Raw genomic sequence first — 22,721 nt, forward strand, 5'->3', positions numbered from 1 at the left:
GCCTATGAATTTCATAAAGTCATTGTTTTTGATAGCTGAGTAGTAATCCATTGTGTAGATGTAGCACATTTTCTGTATCCATTGCTCTGTTGAAGGGCATCTGGGTCCTTTCCAGCTTCTGGCTATTATAAATAAGGTTGCTATGAACATAGTGGAGCTTGTGTCTTTGTTACACGTTGGGGCATCTTTTGGTTATATGCCCAAGAGAGGTATAGCTGGGTCCTCAGGCAGTTCAATGTCTAATTTTCTGAGGAACCTCCAGACTGATTTCCAGAATGGTTGTACCAGTCTGCAATCCCACCAACAATGGAGGAGTGTTCCTCTTTCTCCACATCCTCACCAGCATTTGCTGTCACCTGAGTTTTTGATCTTAGCCATTCTCACTAGTGTGAGGTGGAATCTCAGGGTTGTTTTGATTTGCATTTCCCTTATGACTAAAGATGTTGAACATTTCTTTAGGTGTTTCTCAGCCTTTCGGCATTCCTCAGCTGTGAATTCTTTGTTTAGCTCTGAACCCCATTTTTAATAGAGTTATTTGTCTCCCTGCAGTCTAACATCGTGAGATCTTTGGATATTTTGGATATAAGCCCTCTATCAGTTGTAGGATTGGTAAAGATCTTTTCCCAATCTATTGGTTGCTGTTTTGTCCTAACCACAGTGTCCTTTGCCTTACAGAAGCTTGCAGTTTTATGAGATCCCATTTGTCAATTCTTGATCTTAGAACATAAGCCATTGGTGTTTTGTTCAGGAAATTTTCTCCAATGCCCAAGTGTTCAAGATGCTTCCCCACTCTTTCTTCTATTAGTTTGAGTCTATCTGGTTTGATGTGGAGGTCCTTGATTCACTTGGACTTAAGCTTTGTACAGCATGATAAGAATGGATCAATCTGCATTCTTCTACATGTTGACCTCCAGTTGAACCAGCACCATTTGCTGAAAATGCTATCTTTTTTCCATTGGATGGTTGTGACTCCTTTGTCAAAAATCAAGTGACCACAGGTGTGTGGGTTCATTTCTGGGTCTTCAATTCTATTCCACTGGTCTATCTGTCTGTCTCTGTACCAATACCATACAGTTTTTATCACCATTGCTCTATAATACTGCTTGAATTCAGGGATAGTGATTCCCCAGGAAGTCTTTTTATTGTTGAGGATAGTTTTAGCTATCTTAGGTTTTTTGTTATTCCAGATGAATTTGCAAATTGTTCTGTCTAACTCTATGAAGAATTGGGTTGGAATTTAGATGGGGATTGCATTGAATCTGTAGATTGCTTTTGGTAAAATGGCCATTTTTACTATATTAATCCTGCCAATCCATGAGAATGGGAGATCTTTCCATCTTCTGAGGGCTTCTTCAATTTCTTTCTTCAGAGTCTTGAAGTTCTTTTTGTACAGATCTTTTACTTGCTTGGTTAAAGTCACACCGATGTATTTTATATTATTTGGGACCAGTGTGTCATTTTTTAGAGGGGCTACTGATTTTATTTGAGGGATGCCCTTGCTGAAGGTGTTGTTTTGGTTTAGCAGTTCTCTGGTGGAAGGGATTAAATGCAAATTGAAAACTTCTTCCTTTCCATTCTTTGATCTCTTTTTGTTGTCTGAACCTCCGGCAGACTGATTTCAACCTTGTCTAGTCCCTGATTTTAGTGGAATTGCTTCAAGTTTCTCTAATGTACTCTAATCATGCTTTCCCCTCCCTAGCTCTTCCCTGATACTCCCCACTTCCCAAACACCATGCTCTGCCCCCTCTCTCTCATAATCCAACATGTATATATTCTCAGTTTTCTGAGGAACTGTTATATTGATTTCTAATCTGGTTGTAAAAGGTTTCACCCCCACCAGATTGCAGAGGTGTTCCCCTTAGCTCCTCATCCTTACAAACAGGAGCCTATCACTTGTGCTTTTGAACCTAGCCATTCTAACAAGTGTATGTTAAAATCTCAGTGTCATTTTGATTTGCATTTCCTTGATGAATAGGAATATATTGACCATTTCTTTAACCATTTCCCAGCCATTTGAGATTCTTTTCTGAAAATCTGCACTCAACTATTTCATAGATGCTTTATTCAAAAGAGCCAGAAACTAGAAACAACCTAGATGTCCCGCAATCAAAGAATGGATATAGAAAATATGGTATATTTACACAATGGAATACTATTTAGGTGTTCAAATGTATAACACCATCAAATTTGTAAGTAAATGGATAGAACTAGAACATATTTTCTTGAGTGAGTTAACCTAGACTCAGAAAGACAGGCATGGTATGAACTCACTAAAATTAGGTATTAGCTGCTAGGTAAAGGATAATCATGCTACAATCCACATACCCAGCAAGGCTAAGAAAAAAGGAGAGTTGGGGGTAGGATACATGAATCTCCTTTCCAGATTCTGTAGGTAGACTGGTGGTGGGTGGTGTTGGGAACAGGAGAGATCAGGTTGGGGAAGAGGAGAAAGAGATTACTGGAAGAGGGGATGGGAATTGTGTGTGTGTGGGGGGGGAGTGCATTTCCTGGGTGATTAGGAAACATAAAGCAATGGAAACTCCATGGAATACATAAGGGTGACCTAGTAAATTCTCCTAGTAATGGGGGGCATGGATCCTGAACTGGCAATTTTCTGTGACCAGGCAAGGCTTGCAGTGGTGGGATTGAGACATTACCCAGTCATAAAACCTTCAACCTGCTCTTTGTTCTGCTTTCAAGATGCACTAGGGCAATGGTGAGCACAGAATTTGTGGGAGTGGCTAACCAACTCAATGTACAGGCCACCAGAGAAAATCCATCCTTGACATTGCCTGTATGGACAGGAAGCAGAAGGTGGATAATGTAGGCAGCTAGAAAGGAACTAAACACAACTGGGGGTGGGGAGGGATTAAAAAAGAAACAAAAAACGATAAAGAAAAAAAGTCAATAGAAGGAAACATGATACTTTTCTTTTATACTTATAGACCAGTGTCTAGGATAATTGTCCTCGCAGAGAATTCATCCAGCAACTGATGGGAGTAGATTAGAGACCCACAGCCAAACATTAGGCAGAGCTTGGGGAACCCAGCTGAAGAGGTGTATATGTGTGTTGGGGTGGGGGTGGTGGATTGTAGGAGCCAGAGAGGTTGAAGACACCATGAAAACACAGCACACAGAATCAAATAAGAAGGGTTGTAGGGGCTTACAGAGACTGAAGCAAAAATCACAGAGATTATATGGGTCTAAGCTAGATCCTGTGCATGTGTGATATTATTATGGAGTTTGGTGTTTTTATGGTAATGGGGCTTATTTTTCACACTTATTTTTGTCTTCTCTTGGACTTTTTCCCTCGTAGTCTGTTGCCTCCACCAGCTTTGACATAAGGGTTTCTGCCTATTCTGTAACTTTTTATGCCCTGTTCAGGTGATATCCTTGGGGGGTCTGCTCTTTTCTGAAGGGAAATTGAGGAGAAGTGAATGCAGGGGAAAAGAGAGGGGACAGGAGTGGCTAGGAGGAGTAGAGGGAATGGAAAGTGCAGGTAGGATGTAGATATTAGAGAATAATAAATAAATAAAAATTTAAAGAAAGAAAGAAAATTCTCAGCTATAGAAAAACAAACAACAAAATTAAAAAGCCAAACCCAACTAAACAAGAACAATCCCAAGTGATCTCTCTCTCTCTCTCTCTCTCTCTCTCTCTCTCTCTCTCTCTCTCTCTCTCACACACACACACACACACACACACACACACACACACACACACACACACATGCACACACACACACACAGGCACACACACACTCATACACACAGACACATACACACACACAAAGCAGATGCACACATGCACACAAATCACACAATTAGAAACCAAATACATAAAATAATGTGCATTGAGGTGAGGACCAAACTATCATGTACCAATGGTAGTTTTATTTCTGAATAATATATGCAACGATAAAGCTGACAAGGAAGATAAGAACAAGTTTTGTAGATTTTTTTTTTGCCATAAATAAGCCTGTCTACTTGTGGTTTGAGACAGGACAGGAGTGTGTGACAGAGAAGAACAAGTTTCCCCTTTCCAGAAAGTAAAATAGAACAGCAAACCAATAACATGGAGAGAGATATCTTTGAAGTGTTCAGGTATATTAGATACTTCATAATACATGCAACGTAGCTTCAAGCTACTTGGAATTTCCTATCTGTCTCTTTACTTTTGTAATGTATAATTTATTATCAAATACACTGTATAATGAAAATTATGATATATAAATTATTCTCAGAAACTAAGTGAGGTAGTTTGAAAAGCAATGTCTTCTTACAGGTCATAGAAGAGTAAGGTGCTATATTAAATCAATAATTTACTAGCTGCGACCTGGGGTACTTCAGTTTGAAAGGACTGCTGTACCTTACAAAACTGCTGGTTCACTTCTCATAAATTACTTATGCCCTGATATAGCCTGATTGAATGTCACAATGCATAAATTCTCTTATGGAACACATTTGAAAGGTCCCCATGGTGCATTGTTTTAAAATATAAAACCTTTCCAGAACAGACCCTTAAACTCTCTGCTGTGGATTTTAATACAGACAGCTATTATTTCCAGTATTGACCTTAAAATTAAAGTTGATGCTTTTCCTTCTCATGTTTGTTCAAAACTTTGATCACTGTGGAAATATCCATGTGTCCAGTTATGGTTTTCATGGCTTGGTTCTGTTTGCTTACTTGCCTTAGAGATAAAACCTCCAATGGTGATTTTTTTCTTTAAATTTATAATGGTGATAAATACTCCTTTAAATTAAATTACAGGGGTTGGGGATTTAGCTCAGTGGTAGAGCGCTTGCCTAGCATGCGCAAGGCCCTGGGTTTGGTCCCCAGTTCCGAAAAAAAAAAAGAAAAAAAAACATAAATTAAATTACTATATACAATAATTATATAGTATTCTCACATATATAAAATAAATAAAATTCTTTTAAAAAATAAAGCCAATTAAATATGCATTATTATTTCATTTAACATTTATTGGCTGCTACCTTTTGGTATATTCTTATCTCTTTATTAATAAAACAGTGAATAATATTGCTGTGAGGTTTCCTTTCCTTTCTTTTTTTCAGAACAGAAGCTAAAATCATTTTCCATCCTCCCTGTAATAATTTTTGGCATAAGTTCATATTATTTTGGAGCTATTTTCAAATATTGATTTTATTTTGATTATGATTATATGTGTTGGGGTGAGGGGAGATGCCTGGGTGATCCAGGTGCCTACAGAGATCAGAAGACTGTGTGTGTCCCACCAATCATATATAAGCTGTCTGCACAAGAAAAGGCGGCAGATCTTTCTTACTGAGCCATTTCTCCAGTCCTTCGTGGTACATTTAGTAGTAAAATTTTTCATCACAACATGGTAATTATTGGCCATGGAAGGCACTCTAATGACTCAATATGTAAAACCAATAGGTTGTACGATCAACCTCATGTATTGTTTTTGTTTTCATTAGATATTGTTGACCAGAAAGGGTTCCCTTTACCCAAAATGATTCTGTGAGATATGGCTCCCATCAGTGGAAGAGAAAGAGTCGTTCAATAGAAGATGCTAGGAGTTGGTTGGCATCCTGGGGTAGATATTTTCATCACCTGACATAGAAATTTAGTAGCAGTCCTGGGGGATGCAGATGGTTAACGTGTGAATGGAATATCATTGTTTTTGACTCTCCATTTCAGACATTGTGATATAATATGCAGGCTATATAAGTCATCTGCTTAGAGTACAAAGTTGAGTGAACTTTATCTTGTTGACATGTTGTGTAACCAACGTGACACCAGTTCCTAGACATTCTCTTCTTCGCTATAAGAATTTCAGCTTGCAAAAGTAACGACCTTCCATTTCCTACTATTGCACCTCTCTGTGACAGGCACAAACCTGCGATTCTGTGATAAAGCATACATGACAATGACAACCCCTGAAAATGACTGCTAGTGAATTATTGATGCTTTATGAAGCTAAAATCCTTCATGCAGTTTAGCTGGAATTGGATTTTTAAGACATTTTGAGTGATGCTAATCTGTTTCTTTTTAAAGTTACTTAAAGCACAAATATGTTAGCGTAAAATGAGTTTATAGAAAAAACTTCTTTGTACTATTTTGTACTAAAGCTTCAACTCAGTGTTGCTCTCTTTGGAAGTCTGTCTTAAATTAAATGCTATATAAAGCTCCTATTTTTGTACAGCACTCCATTGGGTAATTTTAGGAGAAAGGCTGCCATCTATAATCGTATCTGTCATTGTATATGTGGCTCATTAGTAGTTATGTCTATTTCTAGATTGTAGGAGGTATTAAGTTTTTGTTTCCATGCTTTTAATATTATCTGTACCTTTAGAACGAAGTATGATGCCCCAAAACATGGTGGACTTTTGCTAAAGGTGTTATATTAAGAAAACATACGAGGGCTGGAGAGATGGCTCAGTGGTTAAGAGCACTGATTGTTCTTCCAGAGTTCCTGAGTTCAATTTTCAAGAACCATACAGTGGCTCACAATGATCTGTAATTGGATCCAGTGTCCTCTTCTGGTCTGTCTGAAGATAGCTATGGTATTCTCATATACATACACATAAAATAAATAATAATTCTTTTAGAAAATATAGCAAATGAACTATGCATTATTAATATTTTCCTATTGACTAAATTATCAAACCTTTGAAACCTTTTGTGGTAACATATGGCTTAATAATAATAAAATTTCATCCTTTTGGAAATAAAAATAAAACATTGAGTCTTAAAGTTGAGCTTTACTTTTTACCAACCATGCTTGGAAGAGAGAGAACTATGAACAAAAATGACAAGAGGAAGCATATCTTCAATTACACCTGAACACGGGTCAAATGAATGAGGAACTGCCCCCATCTACCAACTTTTGGGAGATATAATGAGCTTTCCTAGGGCTTTAAGAAGGTCAATTAGACCTCAACACTGCAAAAAGTTACAAGTCATAAACATGAATTCAGCAGGAGAACTTCCTTAACTGCTTTACTCCTTCCTGGAGAGAGAGATGGTCTTTGTGGTACCTTCTACAGCACAGTGCTGTCCTCAGGGAGGAGCTGACATCTTCAATTTTGTTAGTATGCCTCAACTAACTAATAGTGTAGACAAAACTACACTATTGTTTCCTAAGGAAAACAGAATCATTTCAATTCAAGTCCCTTTCAAGGTATTGATCTCTGGCTGGTTGTTGAGGGTCATGTGGATGGGGACCAGAGTCTCACTTACATGCACAGCTCAATTTTGTCTTTATATAAATGTAATTCTCCCTTAGGAATCTTGAAGGAAACCTTCGAGAAGCTTGACCACTGGAGCTAAAAAATGTAGCTTAGTAACATTTTCTTTATTTAACAAAAGAAAGGGAAACATCCAGGACTTTACGTTGATGTTATTTTACTTGAAAACTATTGTTACTTTACTGTATAGTACTAACCAGATCTCTGGCCACTAAAACTTTGAAACTGAGGAACTCATATGGGTAACATAGGACAAAAGGCAAAACCAAAATGCCACCTTGATTCTCACAGAAACACAATACACATAATTCTTATTTTCTTCATTATTATTAAGTATTAGTAAGTCCCATTTTTGAGAAAAAGTATCAATTATTCTAGGATACACAAAAAAATGCTATATAGCTAAAGGTGATCTTGAACTTCTCGACCTCTTAATTACTAGAATTATAGGCATGTAACACCAATATTGGGAAATTTTCCTTTGTTTTAATTCTTGTAAAATTCTTTAAAGGAAAACGGCTCTCTTTACTCTTGTATGTTCTTTTTCAGAGTGCCAGTAACCCATGTTGCATTATAGATGTGTTCATACAATAATGACATAGTTTTCATTAATTTTTAGGTTAAGTAGAAAGAATTGTTAGCAGGATTTCTGTCACCAGTAGAAGATTTGTTATACTTAGTCTTATTGCTAAGAACATGTGAATGTCTCCTTGACTTTAATGTTATTACTAGTAGTCTTTATTTTCTTTAGCAGTAAGGAAAAAAAAATCAATGAAATCATTCAACTTTCTATATGTTTTCCTCATTTGATATAAAACCACTAACATAAGGTACCTCTGAAGCCTACGTTAAATGCAGATTATATGACAGTTTAGAGTTGAGGAGATGTGAATATGATAATAATATCAAGGGCATGCCACCATCCTGGAGATGCCGGTCAAATATGAGCTGAAGCACAGTAGTCACAAAAAATGTGCAAAAAATGCACATAACTGAATAGCATTGATTTTCAGGAAAACGATCTGCACATAGGGTGTTCCACATAGCATTAATCCATGGCACCAGAGATTTATTTGCAACATCATTAATGATGTCTAGACTGATGCTTGAGGCAGACTCTCTGGATAGATAATGTATTTGTGAGTCTCAATGTGTTAACTAGATAAGCTGCATATGCATTCATAATGGAACACTACTCTAGAGTTTCGTCTACCTCTGAGAACTTTGGAATAAAAACTTTAGCTTTGATCCACAGTGGGAAAGGACCATTCCCAGGTCTGCCCTACTGACTTCTGTCCACCTTATGGTGGCTGGAAAGAAATGATTTCCTCCAAGTTTTCCTCTGATCTCTACATGAAAGTATGTATGACACATATGTATACACATATAGCAGAAGCAAAATATAATTTAAAAATGATTTTTAGTTATCATCAAGTCACATCTGAATTAAAGACTTAGGATGATTAGTTTAGCTAATTATATCTTCAAATATATAGAAAATATAATTTCCTTAAATTTAGGTCATAAGAGGTTTCTAGTTAGAGATCAAACTGAAGTTAGAAATCTTTAAATTTTTCTACTTTTCTCTTCAAATGGTAAAGAAAGCTTGTATTTTTTTTTTTTGACAAATACTTCCAAGATGAACAATGGGGTCAGGTGAGGATTGGGTTCTTAATCTCAACATATTTGTTTAACAGATTTATACATCATTGTTGAGTGAATGAGCTCTTAAAGTAAAATGTAGGATTTACATTAGTATTAAGCAAATAAGCTTATTTTATTAAAAAGTAAATAGACTTATTTCAAAAGAAACAGCAGTGTATATTTTCAAAAGAATTGCTAGAACTATGGCTAAAAAGTATTAAGGTCGTTATTTCTTACTCAAAGTTACATTTGAGAAGAAATGTGAAAACATTTTAGACATTTAGTTAATAGTTTTGAATAAATTTGTCTTCATTTAACTCCTCTATTTAGCCTGAAGTAATATTCCAGAAATAAGTGGAAAACCTCTAATCTAACAACCTGTTTTTGATACATATCAATTTATAAAATATTTTTAAATGGCTATGTTTTGAATGTACTTATCAGACTCCTGCATTTGAGGAGTCAGGGCAAATCTGACAGGCAGGTGCTCTAAGAAGAGATCGGAGCTTGAGAGACCTTGCCTCTTACACAGAACGGTGCTATTACCACTGGGCTGGATTTTTACTTGGAGAGTAAGTTAATGAGAACAGAGTTTGGGTTCCCTACAGACTCCGTCTGTTTCAACATTTACCTCTGTCTTCTTGTGTCTTGCAGGAAGGCCTACATTTGTCCTCTTTTCCTCTGTACTCTGCCAGGACACCTTCCAGCAATTAGGTCTGATCCAGATGTGAATTTCAGATGTAAAATCCAGATGTAAAAATTTCAAGCTCTAAAACTATGCTAAGTGTATGAATTTTTAATAAATAATTTTCAAATATTGTGAGCACACAAAATGTACTAAAGTTCAAACAGAAATATTCTGAGCATTCTTAGGTTGTAGAAATTAAAAAAAGAAAAGAAAAGTCAATAAAACCCCACCTATGTAAGACCATAGAAGCATAACAAATATTCAGAAGCAAGACTTTGATTAACCACCAAGTCAACTCTCCAGCACCTACCGCAGAATTATTTTAAAGATATACTCCAAAAACTGTTAAAATAAAATTACTTACTGAGTATTAATTTAGTTTTGAGTATACAAATCACTGTACTGTGATTGAACATGTGTGGTCACTATGGAAACCACATGAAGTTATTCAGTAACTCGGTGTTTAACAAAAACTCATGCACTCCAAGTTGGCTTCAAATTCTCAGTGCACCCAAGGTTGCCCTTCAACTCCTGATTCTCCTGACTCCACTTCCCTCAGTTCTGTAACCTGCCTTGATTAAAAAAGTATTCAGAAATAAAGTAGTTTTAAAGAGAATTTCAAATGAAATCTAATGGATAATACAGTAGGAATCAGGTAAGGAGGATAAGAGAAATATCTCTTGCCATATAAGTGGTAGGCTTGAAGAAGTTAAATAAAAGTAATGAGACTTCCTAAGCCAACTAAGAATACTTTGTAAGCTGATTGGTAATGTGAACAAAAGGACAATTAAAAAGTCCATTTATGGATGTAGTATTCCCTAAATAAAGGGAGTAAGTTCACAACACGAGCTCTCAGGCTGTCACACTATCCTTCACTTATTCAGCCAGAAGGAGGGCTAGTTATGTTCTCTTAGTTCAGCTTTGCCAGCCTGTACGCCATTTCTCAACCTAACTCAAATTTCAGGAACAAGAACTCTTGCAGGATGACATCCTGTGAATCCTTTGGAGTCAAACCTCTCCCAACACCAACAACAAAACTTATTTGAGAACATTAGAACTCTAGCTTTCTATTGTCTTAAAATCTATGACTTGGGCTGGAGAGATGGGTCAGTGGTTAAAAGTACTGACTGCTCTGCCAGGGGTCCTGAATTCAACTCCCAGTAATTACATGGTGGCTTTCAACCACCTGTGGTGTGATCTGATGCCCTCTTCTGGTGTGTCTGAAGACAGTGGCAATGGACTCACATACATAAAATAAATAAATCTTAAAAAAAAAAAAACAAAAAACCTAAGGCTCACTGACATCTTCCCACGTTATCCCACTGTTCCTATGATTGATCATTGGAGAGCTCATCCAATGCAGTAATAAAAGCTTTGTGAGACAATTTGTTAAAAAGGTGTGACTCTGAACATTAATGGAACTTTATTTTGTTTGTTTGTTTATTTGTTTTCTTCACTTATAACACAAATTCTGCTCCTGGGATTGTAGTGTCTCTTTGGGATTGTGTCTCTTTGTAAGTAAGTCGGAGCCATCTACCTGTGTTTTTACACCTTTTATTGTGAACATAGATTTTGCTTCTATGTGTTTCACCAGATTGTGCACTTGGAAGGGTATGATCCATGGCTATTTCCTTTGATAGTTTACTACTAAAATAATGTCATATTTCGTAATTCACTTTCAAGTTTCTGAGGCCCTTAGTGTACCTGGGGGTTTTATATATCAGAGATATTTTTATTATGGGCATACAGTTGTGGTTTCAGGTGTAGATACTGATTCCATTCTGAGATCTATGAATCGGGGCAAAAATAACTAGGAAATTTTTTTTAACTGTAAGACAAGTGTTTATATTTTAAAATAAGTGAGAAAGACAGTCAAGCAAGAGTTGAAAATATAATTTTTGGTACTTACGTTTTTGTCAATTTGACACAATGTTGAATCATCTGGGAAATGGGAATGCCAATTGAGAAAATTCAATTGGTCATTGCAGGAAAATCTGTGGGCCACTTTTTTGAATGATGATTATGTGAGAGATACTAGTGTGTTATAGGGTGTGTCACATCTGGACAAGTAGTCATAAACTATAAAAATGCAGGTCATTAATTGTAGCGCATGAGAGGCAGAAGAAGACAGATCTTGGTGCGTTCCACACCAGCCTTCTCTAAGGAGTCGGCTCCAGAGCATCCAATATTACACAAAGAAACCTGAACGAGCTATGGAGACCAAATTAGTAAGCAGTTTTCTTCTATTTCCTACCTGAACTCATATTCTTGCTTTCCTTCACAGTGAAAACCAACAATAACAGCAACAACAACCCTTTCCTCCCCAACTGATTTTGGTCCTGGTGCTTACAACAAGAACAGAAAGCAAAAATAGGAGAATATTTCAGGCTAAGAAAACAGGAACTGTGGAAGCTCCGAGTGGGAACAGAAATTTGTGGTAGGAAGAAACAATGATGCTAATGGTAGAGCATATCCATGGAAACAGAGAAAAGGAGAAACAGTGTGTTGGGGCAGATAAAGTGTATCTTAGTATTATAACCTAATCAGGTATGTTGTTGTTTGTGGTTTTTTTGTTTTTGCTTTTGTTTTTGCAAAGTCATTGGTGTCCTTGAATTGATGCTTATGTATCCCGTATGCCGGGCGGCGGGCTGTGAAAGGTACTGATTCCTGTTGAGACCCTAAAAGGGATGGCAGGTACACTCCCAGTCCCCAAGAAGATCAAAACCTCACTAGCTGCAGGTCCCCACAGACCCCCTATAGACAGGTTTGAGACAGACCAGTCACCTAGGGCAATGTCCCAAGCCCCTCTTCCACAGGTGAGTACTTGATGACATGCTCAAGACAGATCAATCATAGGGGCATGACCATAACTTCAAGTATGTAGATTTGGTCTCAGGCCAAACCTATAGGAAGTACCTGTTTTCAGACACTGAATCATCCTAAAACTGTATTTAAGAATCGTGTTCAGTATTAAAGGTGTGCAAGAATCATTTCATCATCATCTGAGAGCTTCTGTCAAAAGAGCTGTAACACCGCTGCTTGGGCAAGAGATCTACTCTCCCATAATTGCCACCAGAAAACCTCTTACTTCCCTTGCCAGCTTCAGTCCTCTGCTGGCTAATCCTGACCTGAAACAGAGTCAGAACAACACCAGTGGAGGTGGTGAAGAGCCCTTTCACTCCTGCCTGAGTTCTCATCCCTTCTCCTGAATCCCCACACCTAGCCAGACCAGAGATCTCCACTGAAAAATCCAGCACAGAGGCCCACACCCATGTATGCTTTAAAAGTCATCCTTACTTTGTAAACTATTACATGGAGAATAGAACAGAAAAACTGGTTAACTGAGAAGATATACCTCTTAGAGGACTCAGTGCTCTAAGTTAACTTACAACTGCCCCTTTAGCTAAAATAAGTCAACATGATTAAGTAGGATAATATATATATATATATATATATATATATATATATATATACACGCACACACACACACACACACACAGAGAGAGAGAGAGAGAGAAAGAGAGAGAGAGAGAGAATATCCCTATTTGCTTAATTTCCTTTCTTAATATTGAATGAGATTTAATGAGATTTATGAATAACCCTCATACATGGCTGTTATTTTAATCCAATATGTTTGTTAACAACTACATTTTTGTTCAACAGATGCTTCTAAAATTACATAGAATAAAATTGGTTTCTAAGAACAGTTTTCTTATGTTAAATTCAAGAAAATTATGGTTATGCATATGCTTTTCTGCTACCTTTTAGTATATGTGACAATCTTCTGTGATAAACTGCAGGGTTTCTCATCACTGAGCAGAAATTACAACACAATGCAATTGTTTTGGACCTATTACTGACAAACATAAATCTCAATGTATCTATACTAAGCTCCTTAAAACATATTTTTTGAGAATGAAAATGAAACATAATCCTAAGCAGAGGTAATAAACCTGCCTTTTAATTCCATTGTATCTTGTAAATTGCTATGATTCTGCTCTAGCCTGTAAGTCTTCTTTTTATAAGAGTCTGTGTATATATATTAATCATATGCTTAGCCAAAATTGGTAAATGACCACTCCATAGCACTTTATGTGTTTCTTGAGTGAATCTCAGAAAACATTAAGAAGGCAAACAAAGTTATGTTGTGAGTTTATATACTATCACCAGGTGGTTGAAGTCTTATGTCAAAAAGATAGAACAAGGTTTTGGTTTCAGTGCCCAACGCACAACACAAATAGATACTCAAAGCATTTATTTTTAGCATTATGTATTATATTCTAACAGGCAACTATGAACTTTTTGAATATTCAAGCATAGTTTAGCATGCCCTGACAATGTTTTAAAATCCTTAGGCTCTTCCTGTTGAATGAGATCTAGTATGAAAAGCTGAACAGAAGCAGCCACCTAATTCTCCAGTAGTATTAAATAAGTAACAGGCATGAACATACTAACATATAGCAGAAGCAACCACTATGACAACTGGAGAATATAATTGGAAGAGACAGATTGAAAGGGAGTTGCTACCACATAACTGCTTTCCTATCATTAGATGATATCACACAGTTATACATCGAGTTGGATCAGAGAAATTTCACAAATATCTGGGAAAGTTTATTAGGAAAAAAAAACAGATTGTCAAAAAAAGATTACAATGGGGCAGAAAAGATAATCATTGAATTAAATATATGTAATTTTACAATATTATTTAATCACCCATAAATAGAAAAAATTCTTCTAAAAATAACAATTTATTTTTAAGAATAGTGAAATTTCTGGAACACTTACATATGATGTAGGCAATAACTGACCCTTAAATGTTGTTACTATATTAGAAAGCCATTTAATGTTATATAAAATTAAAATTAAGGAAATAAATAGGATTGTAATATTCTTATTAGTCCTCTAAAATATTTCTAATTCTTTTTGTGAGATAGCAAATACATTGAATTATATAACAGACTTCCAATAACTTCATAAAATATTGTAATATAAGCCACACAATTTGCCATAAGCCATGATCAGATTACTATCTAAATTTTGAATAAGGACTCATAGCTAAACTTTATCTTAACCAAAAGGCCAAGAAGTGATTAAACTTATTTAAAATATTATTTAAATTAAATATATCTAGTTCTAACTTAAAAGTTTGTATTCTCTAACTGTAGTACGTATTAAGTTGTTATGACTAATTTATCTTCAAGTTATGTTTCTTACAATTTAAGTATCAAATGAACAAATTTAATCTGATTTTCATAAACTTTGCCTTTGAGTAAGCTAAAAGTAATAAATGACTCTGTATTCTATGAATGTAAGTGAAATATGCAAGTGCTCACATATTAAGAAACATAATGGTATGTTTACTACCAAAATGAAATATATATGGGTACCCTCACACACACATACACATACACATACACACATATGTGTATGTATGTGTAATAGTATGATTTCCTCGGCCAAGGATATTCAAACCATCATATTCCATTCCCTGATTCCCATAGTCTTGTTCAAATATAGTCTTGTTCAAATGAGTCTATGTGGGCCATACCTAACCATAGCATATGCTTAAACATTTAGAGCTACATCAAAACTCTCCATAGTCTATAACAGTCTCAACAATGTTAAAAGCCCAAAGTTCAAAGTTTCTTCTTATGTTCATCTAATCACATAACTGTAATCCCCTATAAAATAAAAATCAAAATGCAGATCACATACCTCCACTATCACAGGATGTACATTACCATTCCAAAATGTGATAATGAGGAAATCTTGTACCAAAGCAAGACCAAAGGCCAAGTGGGCAAAGTCCAAACTCAGCATCTCCAAGTCTGATGTCAAAGTTCTCTTCAGATATCCAACAGCTTTCTGCTTTGATGACTGCAATACACTTCTTTCTTTTGGACTAATTCCACTATCTATTAACAGCTTTCCTCAGCAGATATCCAACAGCTCTGGCACCTTTAACATCTCGGGTTCACAGCAACTTCAACTCCACAGCTTCTTGTTCCAATCTCTGGAAACCACACATGACCTTTTGGGCTCCACCAAATGGCTTGGGTCACTTCTGCAGCTTTGCTGTCTATAGCACTTCAGGTTCTGGTTGACTCCACTCCACTGCATCTGTTCTTGGTGGTTATCCCATGGCACTGACAGCTTCAATCTAATGGGATCTTCTGTTGCTTCACCAATAGCCCCTCATAGGCTTACTTCTTTGCATGTCCCCTTCAGTCCGGGGCTGTCAACTGTAACTGAGGTTCCACCTTCACCAGGCCTTCCATGACCTTTCTCCAAGCCTCAGCTGCTCTTATGACCCATCCATCCTTTCAAAACCAGTACTAGTTGGGTGACTCTTAGACTTTCCCAAGTACAACTGCAGCACCAGGTACAACCTTGGCTATCTCTGGAACACAGCTTCTTTGTGCTCTCAGAAAACAACTCCCAGAATATTTCACCTCACTAATGCTCATCTCTTCTTAATCAGATAATTTCTTAGCTCCAGATAACTAGCACCAGTATTTCCAGTAGTCCCTTCTAGTCTAACCTCTAAGACTAGAGGCACGTGGCCAAAGCTATATAGTTCTGTTGCTTGCTGGACCTGAAACATGGCCCCCTTGTTTTATTACGTTATCACAAGCTTTCTGTTTTCCAATTACCTCACTGCCTAAGTCTGCAGAACTTGCTCTGTAGACTGAACTTGAACAGAGAGATCTGCTTGTCTCTGTCTCCTGGGATTAAAGGCATGTACCACCATGCCTGATCCTAAGCTTTTCATGGCCATTCTGCCTCAAGATCTGGATCAAAAGCCTATGTCTTTCAGATTCAAAATCTGGATTAAAAGCCTGTCCTCCATTTCTAGATTGTAGTTCATTCCAGATTAAAAGTCTAAACTATTCCTTGTTCAACTTCAAACAAACAATAAGCTTACCCAGGTGGTACTTTGCCAAAATTAGATTACTAGTACTCTTGATCAGAGTATTTCTCATAAGAGTGAACCGTCATGTTAAAGTCTAAGTTTGGTTGAGTTGACACTTCTTTTGTCCATGCCATGACTTGAAATCTCTTTACCTCAGTCTCAGGCATGATCTGCAGATGAGGGCAAAAGGCAGCTACATTCTTCACCAAAACTTCAGGAGAACGATCTTCAGAGTTCAAATCACCTGCAGCACCAATGCTTCTATATTTCTTTAAGATGGTCCATTAAGTCTCACTTAAAGCAATCCCTGGCTTTCAAAATTCAACTCTCAAAATCCACATTCCTTCAAACAAAAATCTGGTCAGGCCTATCAGAGGAATGCCCCAGTTGCTAGTACAAGCTTTTGTCTTACTAATGATTTCCATTACTGAGAAGAGGCTCCTTGACCAAGAACTTTTATAGAAGACCACATAAATTGGGGCTGGATTACAGGTTCTGATAGTGGATTTCAGTCCATTATCATCAAGTGATGGGGCTGGATTACAGGTTCTAAGGTTCAGTCCATTATCATCAAGTCAGGAAACATGGCAACGCCCATGGAGTTATGGTGCTAGTGGAGCTGAGACTTCTACATCTTTTTCCAAAGGAAGCCAGGAGCAGACTGTTTTCTAGGCAGCTGTGGGGAGTCTCCATGCCTACACCCACAGTGATACACGTCCTCTAGCAAGGCCACACCTCCTAATAGTGCCACTCCCCAGGACAAGCACATTAAAACCACCACAATGATTATTTCTAAATAATTTTGTTTCAGAAGAAATCAACAAATATATCACTAATGTTCCACCTATGACTGAACTATCTCACTAGATTTTTTATTTAGTTGATTGTTTGACTTGGGATTTTGCTGTGTATTCCAGGTTCACTGAGAACTGCCATACCTCAGTCTCCTAAACTCTGAGATTACAACCTGGGATTAGAATTTGGCTCTCTGTTTCTCACACAAACAAATTTGTAGGTGAGTATGAAATTTCCTAATTTGATCAGTAAGAAAAAATAAGCTTAAAGAGATCAAATAACTTGGGTAGATCCATAATCATACATAATTATTTCAAATGAATACATTATATGAGAATAAGTATGTATGTTAGAAACTGACAATCCATTCATTTCATCATCATATCAAGGACTTTTTTCTTTCTATTTCATTTCTTAAAATATAATCTAAGGTAATATATTTACTTTTACAGAATGGCCCAATGAACACACAATTAAATAGATGGCTATACATACAACCATTTATACACAGGAGCAACATATATCTATTATATTTGCATATCTGTACATAAAACTAAATATTCCAAAAATAAAAGTTCTTTTGCTTTATTTTGTGAGTTTGAATATTTTCTTCTTTTTACTTCAAGTATATTTGACTCAATTATATATCCATTTTAGAAATCATGATCATAACTAAATAGGTTGATTTTATGACTCATTGGTGGTACTCATACTTGGATACTCTTTCCCAGGTGACATCATTTTCTAATAGCCTGTGTGCACCTTGGCACAACGCATTAAGGTCATTCAAATGACTTACATGTCTGTATTAGTCTTCTACACTGAAATCTTTGCTTGTCCTTGAAAGGCCTTTTTATACAGAATTGTGTGCAAGTATACAGTTTTAAAACACTGGAGTATTGTTTTTCCTTCTAACATCTTCTTTTTAGAGAAATGCATGTTGTTCTGTTCCTTTTGAAATAAATTTTCACATCAATAACATGGTATTATATTTATCTAATTGTGTCAAATTATCACTTAATCCAGATATGTAAAATAAAACATTTATAAATATCTATGCATTGACAATACTCCCTTGTTACACAAACTATGCCTTCATAGAGACAGCTAAGAATATATATACTTTTCTGAAGAAATTTGTTATGAAATTCTTTTTCAACACTTCATAAACTTTCTATTGTCTATAACACACTGGTATTTGGATTTTAGAGGAATGTCTGTTAAGAATATAGAATATTTTATATAATAATAAAACGTTATCAAAAGTTGTATTTCTTACCATGACAACTTGGTAGGACTCTATTCCATCCAGGTCTTCCATCGTCTCCCATGATACACGTGAGTGTTGAATAACCTTGGAGAACATAGCCAGCATCACAGTAATAGGTAACTGTTGACCCCAATTTATAATCCATTCCAAGTCTGGTACCATTCATTATATTGCCTGGATCAAAGCAGGACTCCCGGAGTTTTGCTGTAAAACAGTGTCGGTACATTAATTGCTTTGAGCTACATTTTTCGGTGATTCTTATATAGGATGCTCATCTCCTGAAGAACAGCAACTACAGCAACCCTGTGTTTAGACAGAACACAGAGTTGACTATATGAAAATAAAGTCCTGTGCTACAACGTGCAGCCTGGACACATTCAAATCTGATTGGAGTTCAGTGAGTTAATCTTTTCTTAAGTCCAGGCACAAACTCATCCACACACATTCACAAAAGTTCCTTCTCATGGATCAGCTTCAGGGTTGACACTGGAATAGCCTCAGAAAACAAGGTATGTTTCGTCTATGGGTCCCACATCTGTGAAGTCAACTTACCACAAATTTCTTTAAAAACAACACTTCAGTTTTGTACATATTGAACATTGCACTGGCCAAAAAAAAAATAAATAAATAAATAAACAAAACCACCACAAAAAAAGAAAAGAAAAGAAAAAAGAAAAAAGAGAAAGAAAACCCACAGTCTGATTTAAAAAAAACAAACAAACAATAAGCTAACATTTCTACACAAACAAAACAAAGTATGGTGAGACACTATTGAAGTATCTTACACTTCACAGGTCCTAAGTGTCTACCTGTTTAATCATGGTTCACTTTAGATACCATGGTGTAGTATATACTTAGTACTAAAATACTTATGTCTGTACTGATCATTACAGATATTTTTATTATTCATCTCTGGAAAGAACAGAAGAACATCTATGTATAATTTTATTGTGCTGAATATGATAATCAAATGATAGAATGTGTCTATGCATGTGCGTGCGTGCGTGTGTGTGTGTGTGTGTGTGTGTGTGTGTGTGTGTGTTTGTAAGGGTATGCATGAGTTGTGAAGAAAATACTCTTTTAACAAGAGACACTAGTATTGTTAAAGGATGATGGAGTCTTGAAATCAGACACTGAAAGTTGTACTGGAACGAGTACATAGTTTGAGTAAAAAGTATTCTAAATATACTTTAGATAAAATTAAGTAGAGCAATTACTGAACTAGTTCAGTAAAAATGGACCTTCATGTACGCAGAGGTTAATTTTCTTATTTTGTCAGAGTAATTTTCTTATTCAGCCTATTCCCAGTGAACAAGGCAGAAGAACACAATGCAATTCTAAAAGGAACAGTAACCTACCCTTTATCTCAAGTTGAAGTTATTCCATGAAGAAAAGGAGGGTTTGAATTAGTATTTCAAAATGTTAATCGATTTTGCGTTACTTTTGCTAACATTCATCTTCTAGAAAGTACGCATAACCTTGTTGAATTTTTTGCTTTCAATAACAAGGCATTCAAACTATAATGCAAGTACCCCGACTGTTTTTCAGGAAGCACATTGACATATTTATACTATTGCTTTTGCTGATTCTTTTATTGCTAAGTTCAATGTGAATGAAATCATTTATCTTATGATTTTTATGCATTTTAAAAACCTTGGTGAGTAGTTTTTAAAATAATACTGCCCTTGTTTACTACCGTGTGTGCCATAGTATTTACATTGTGAAAATTGGAAGTTATGAACCAAAAAACTTTAGAATTATTTTTACGAATGCTATATTATGTTTATTGTGATGAACAAATGAAAGAAATGAGTTTTTCTTGAATTTCACAAGTAAAATGTATTAGATGATAACATTTTTTTCTGAGCTTCTATGATATTTTAATTTAGTTCTTATAGAATGTATACTATGTAAGAAGTAAGCATGAATTTGCGTTTATGTAAGATAAGGAAAATAGGCTTCATCACAAGTAGAACTGCCAAGGGTATATAGAAAATTGTTCCATAACTATATTTGAGAGGACTGTGAGAAAGAGAGGCTTAGTTTTCAGAGGAACAATGCTACAGTCAATTAGCACAGTTTCCCTGCACATTTTTTATTGGATATTTTTTATTTATATTTCAACTATTTCCCTTTCCCTGATTCCTGTCCAAGTCCCCTATCCCATCCCCCTCCACCTTCTTCTATAGGGGTATTTCCCCCTCCCCAAATACCCCCTTCCTGCCTCCCTACCCTGACATTCCCCTACACTGGGGCATCCATCCCTGGCAGGACGAAGGGCTTCTCTTCCCATTAGTGCCCAACAAGGCCATCCTCTGCTACATATGCAGTTCTACCATGGGATTGTCCTTGTGTAGCATTTGGGTAGTGGTTTAGTCTTTGGAAGCTCTGGTTAGTTGGTATTGCTGTTCTTATGGGGTTGCAAGTCCCTTCAGTTCCTTCAATCCTTTCTATAACTTCTCTAGGGGGACCCTATTCTCAGTTTAATGGTTTGCTGCTTGAATTCACCTCTATATTTGTCACACTCTGTATGAGTCTCTCAGGAGACAGCTATATCAGGCTCCTGTCAGCATGTACTACTTGACTTCATCAATATTGTCCAGTTTTGATGGATATATATGCTGAATTCCCAGGTGGGGCAGGCTCTGAATGGCCATTCCTTAAGCCTTCGCTCCACACTTTCTCTCCTCATTTCCTCCTCTAAGTATTTTGGCCCCCTTTCCATGAAATACTGAAGCATCCACACTTTGCTCATCCTCCTTCTTGAGCTTCATGTGTTCTCTAGATTGTTATCTTGGGTAATTTGAGCTTTTGAACTAATATCCAGTTATCAGTGAGTGCATACCATATGTGATTCTCTCTCTCTCTCTCTCTCTCTCTCTCTCTCTCTCTCTCTCTCTCTCTCTCTCTCTCTCTCTCTGTGTGTGTGTGTGTGTGTGTGTGTGTGTGTGTGTGTGTGTGTGTGTGTGTGTGTGTGTGTGTGTGTGTGTGTGTGTGTGTGTGTGTGTTTGGGTTACCTCACTCAGGATGATATTTTCTAATCCCATCCATTTGCTTGCCTACAAATTTCATGAAGTCATTGTTTTTGATAGCTGAGTAATACTCCATTGTGTAGATGTACAACATTTCTGTATTCATTCCTCTGTTGAAGGGCATCTGGGTTCTTTCCAGCTTCTGGCTATTATAAATAAGGCTGCTATGAACAGTGCAGCATGTTTTTGTTATATGTTGGAGCGTCTTTTGGGTATATGCCCAGGAGTGGTATAGCTGGGTCCTTAGGTAGCGCAATGTTCAATTTTCTGAAGAACCTCCAGAATGATTTCCAGAGTGGTTGTACTACTTTGCAATACCACCAACAACATAGGAATGTTCCTCTTTCTCCACATCCTCGCCAGCATCTGCTCTCACTTGAGTTTTTGATCCTAGCCATTCTGACTGGTATGAGGTGGAATCTCAGGGTTGTTTTGATTTGCATTTACCTGATGACTAAAGATGTTGAACATTTCTTTAGGTACTTCTCAGCCATTCAATATTCCTCAGCTGAGAATGTTTTGTTTAGCTTTGTACCCAATTTTTAATAGGGTTATTTGACTCTGGTTTCTAACTTCTTTAGTTCTTTATATATTTGGATATTAGCCCTCTATTAGATGTAGGATTGGTAACAATCTTTTCCCAATGTATTGGTTTCCATTTTGTCTTAATGACAGTGTCCTTTGCTTTACAGAAGCTTTGCAGTTTTCTAAGGTCCCATTTTCAATTATTGTTCTTAGAGCATAAGCCATTGGTCCCTTGCTCAGGAAATTTTGCCCAGTGCCCATGTGTTCAAGGTTCTTCCCCACTTTTTCTTCTATTAGTTTGAATATATCTGGTTTCATGTGGAGGTCCTTGATCCACTTGGACTTAAGCTTTGTACAGACAAATAAGAATGAGGCCATTTTCCTTCTTCTAAATGCTGACCGCCAGTTGAACCAGGACCACTTTTGAAAATGTTATCTTTTTACCACTGGATGGTTTTAGCTCCTTTGTCAAAGATCAAGTGATCATAGGTGTGTGTGTTCATTTCTACATTTTCAATTCTATCTGCCTATATCTTTACCAATACCATACAGTTTTTATAACTATTGCTCTTCAATACTACTTGAGGTCAGAGATGGTGATTCCCCTAGAAGTTCTTTT

The 22,721-nt window shown here is 36.5% G+C and overlaps 1 protein-coding gene across 2 annotated transcripts in view; it reads right to left on the reverse strand.

The window, feature by feature from the left end:
* The window catches only part of Csmd3 (CUB and Sushi multiple domains 3), a 1,591,133-nt gene that overhangs the window by 262,858 nt on the left and 1,305,554 nt on the right, over positions 1-22,721 (reverse strand). For both annotated transcript variants that reach the window (XM_032915225.1, XM_032915219.1), the window contains one exon: positions 18,555-18,749. In XM_032915225.1, the coding sequence (XP_032771116.1) occupies positions 18,555-18,749 (195 nt within the window). The remainder of the gene's footprint in view (positions 1-18,554; positions 18,750-22,721) is intronic.

Source organism: Rattus rattus, chromosome 1, assembly GCF_011064425.1.
Source record: "Rattus rattus isolate New Zealand chromosome 1, Rrattus_CSIRO_v1, whole genome shotgun sequence".
In the NCBI taxonomy this organism is placed as follows: domain Eukaryota; kingdom Metazoa; phylum Chordata; class Mammalia; order Rodentia; family Muridae; genus Rattus; species Rattus rattus.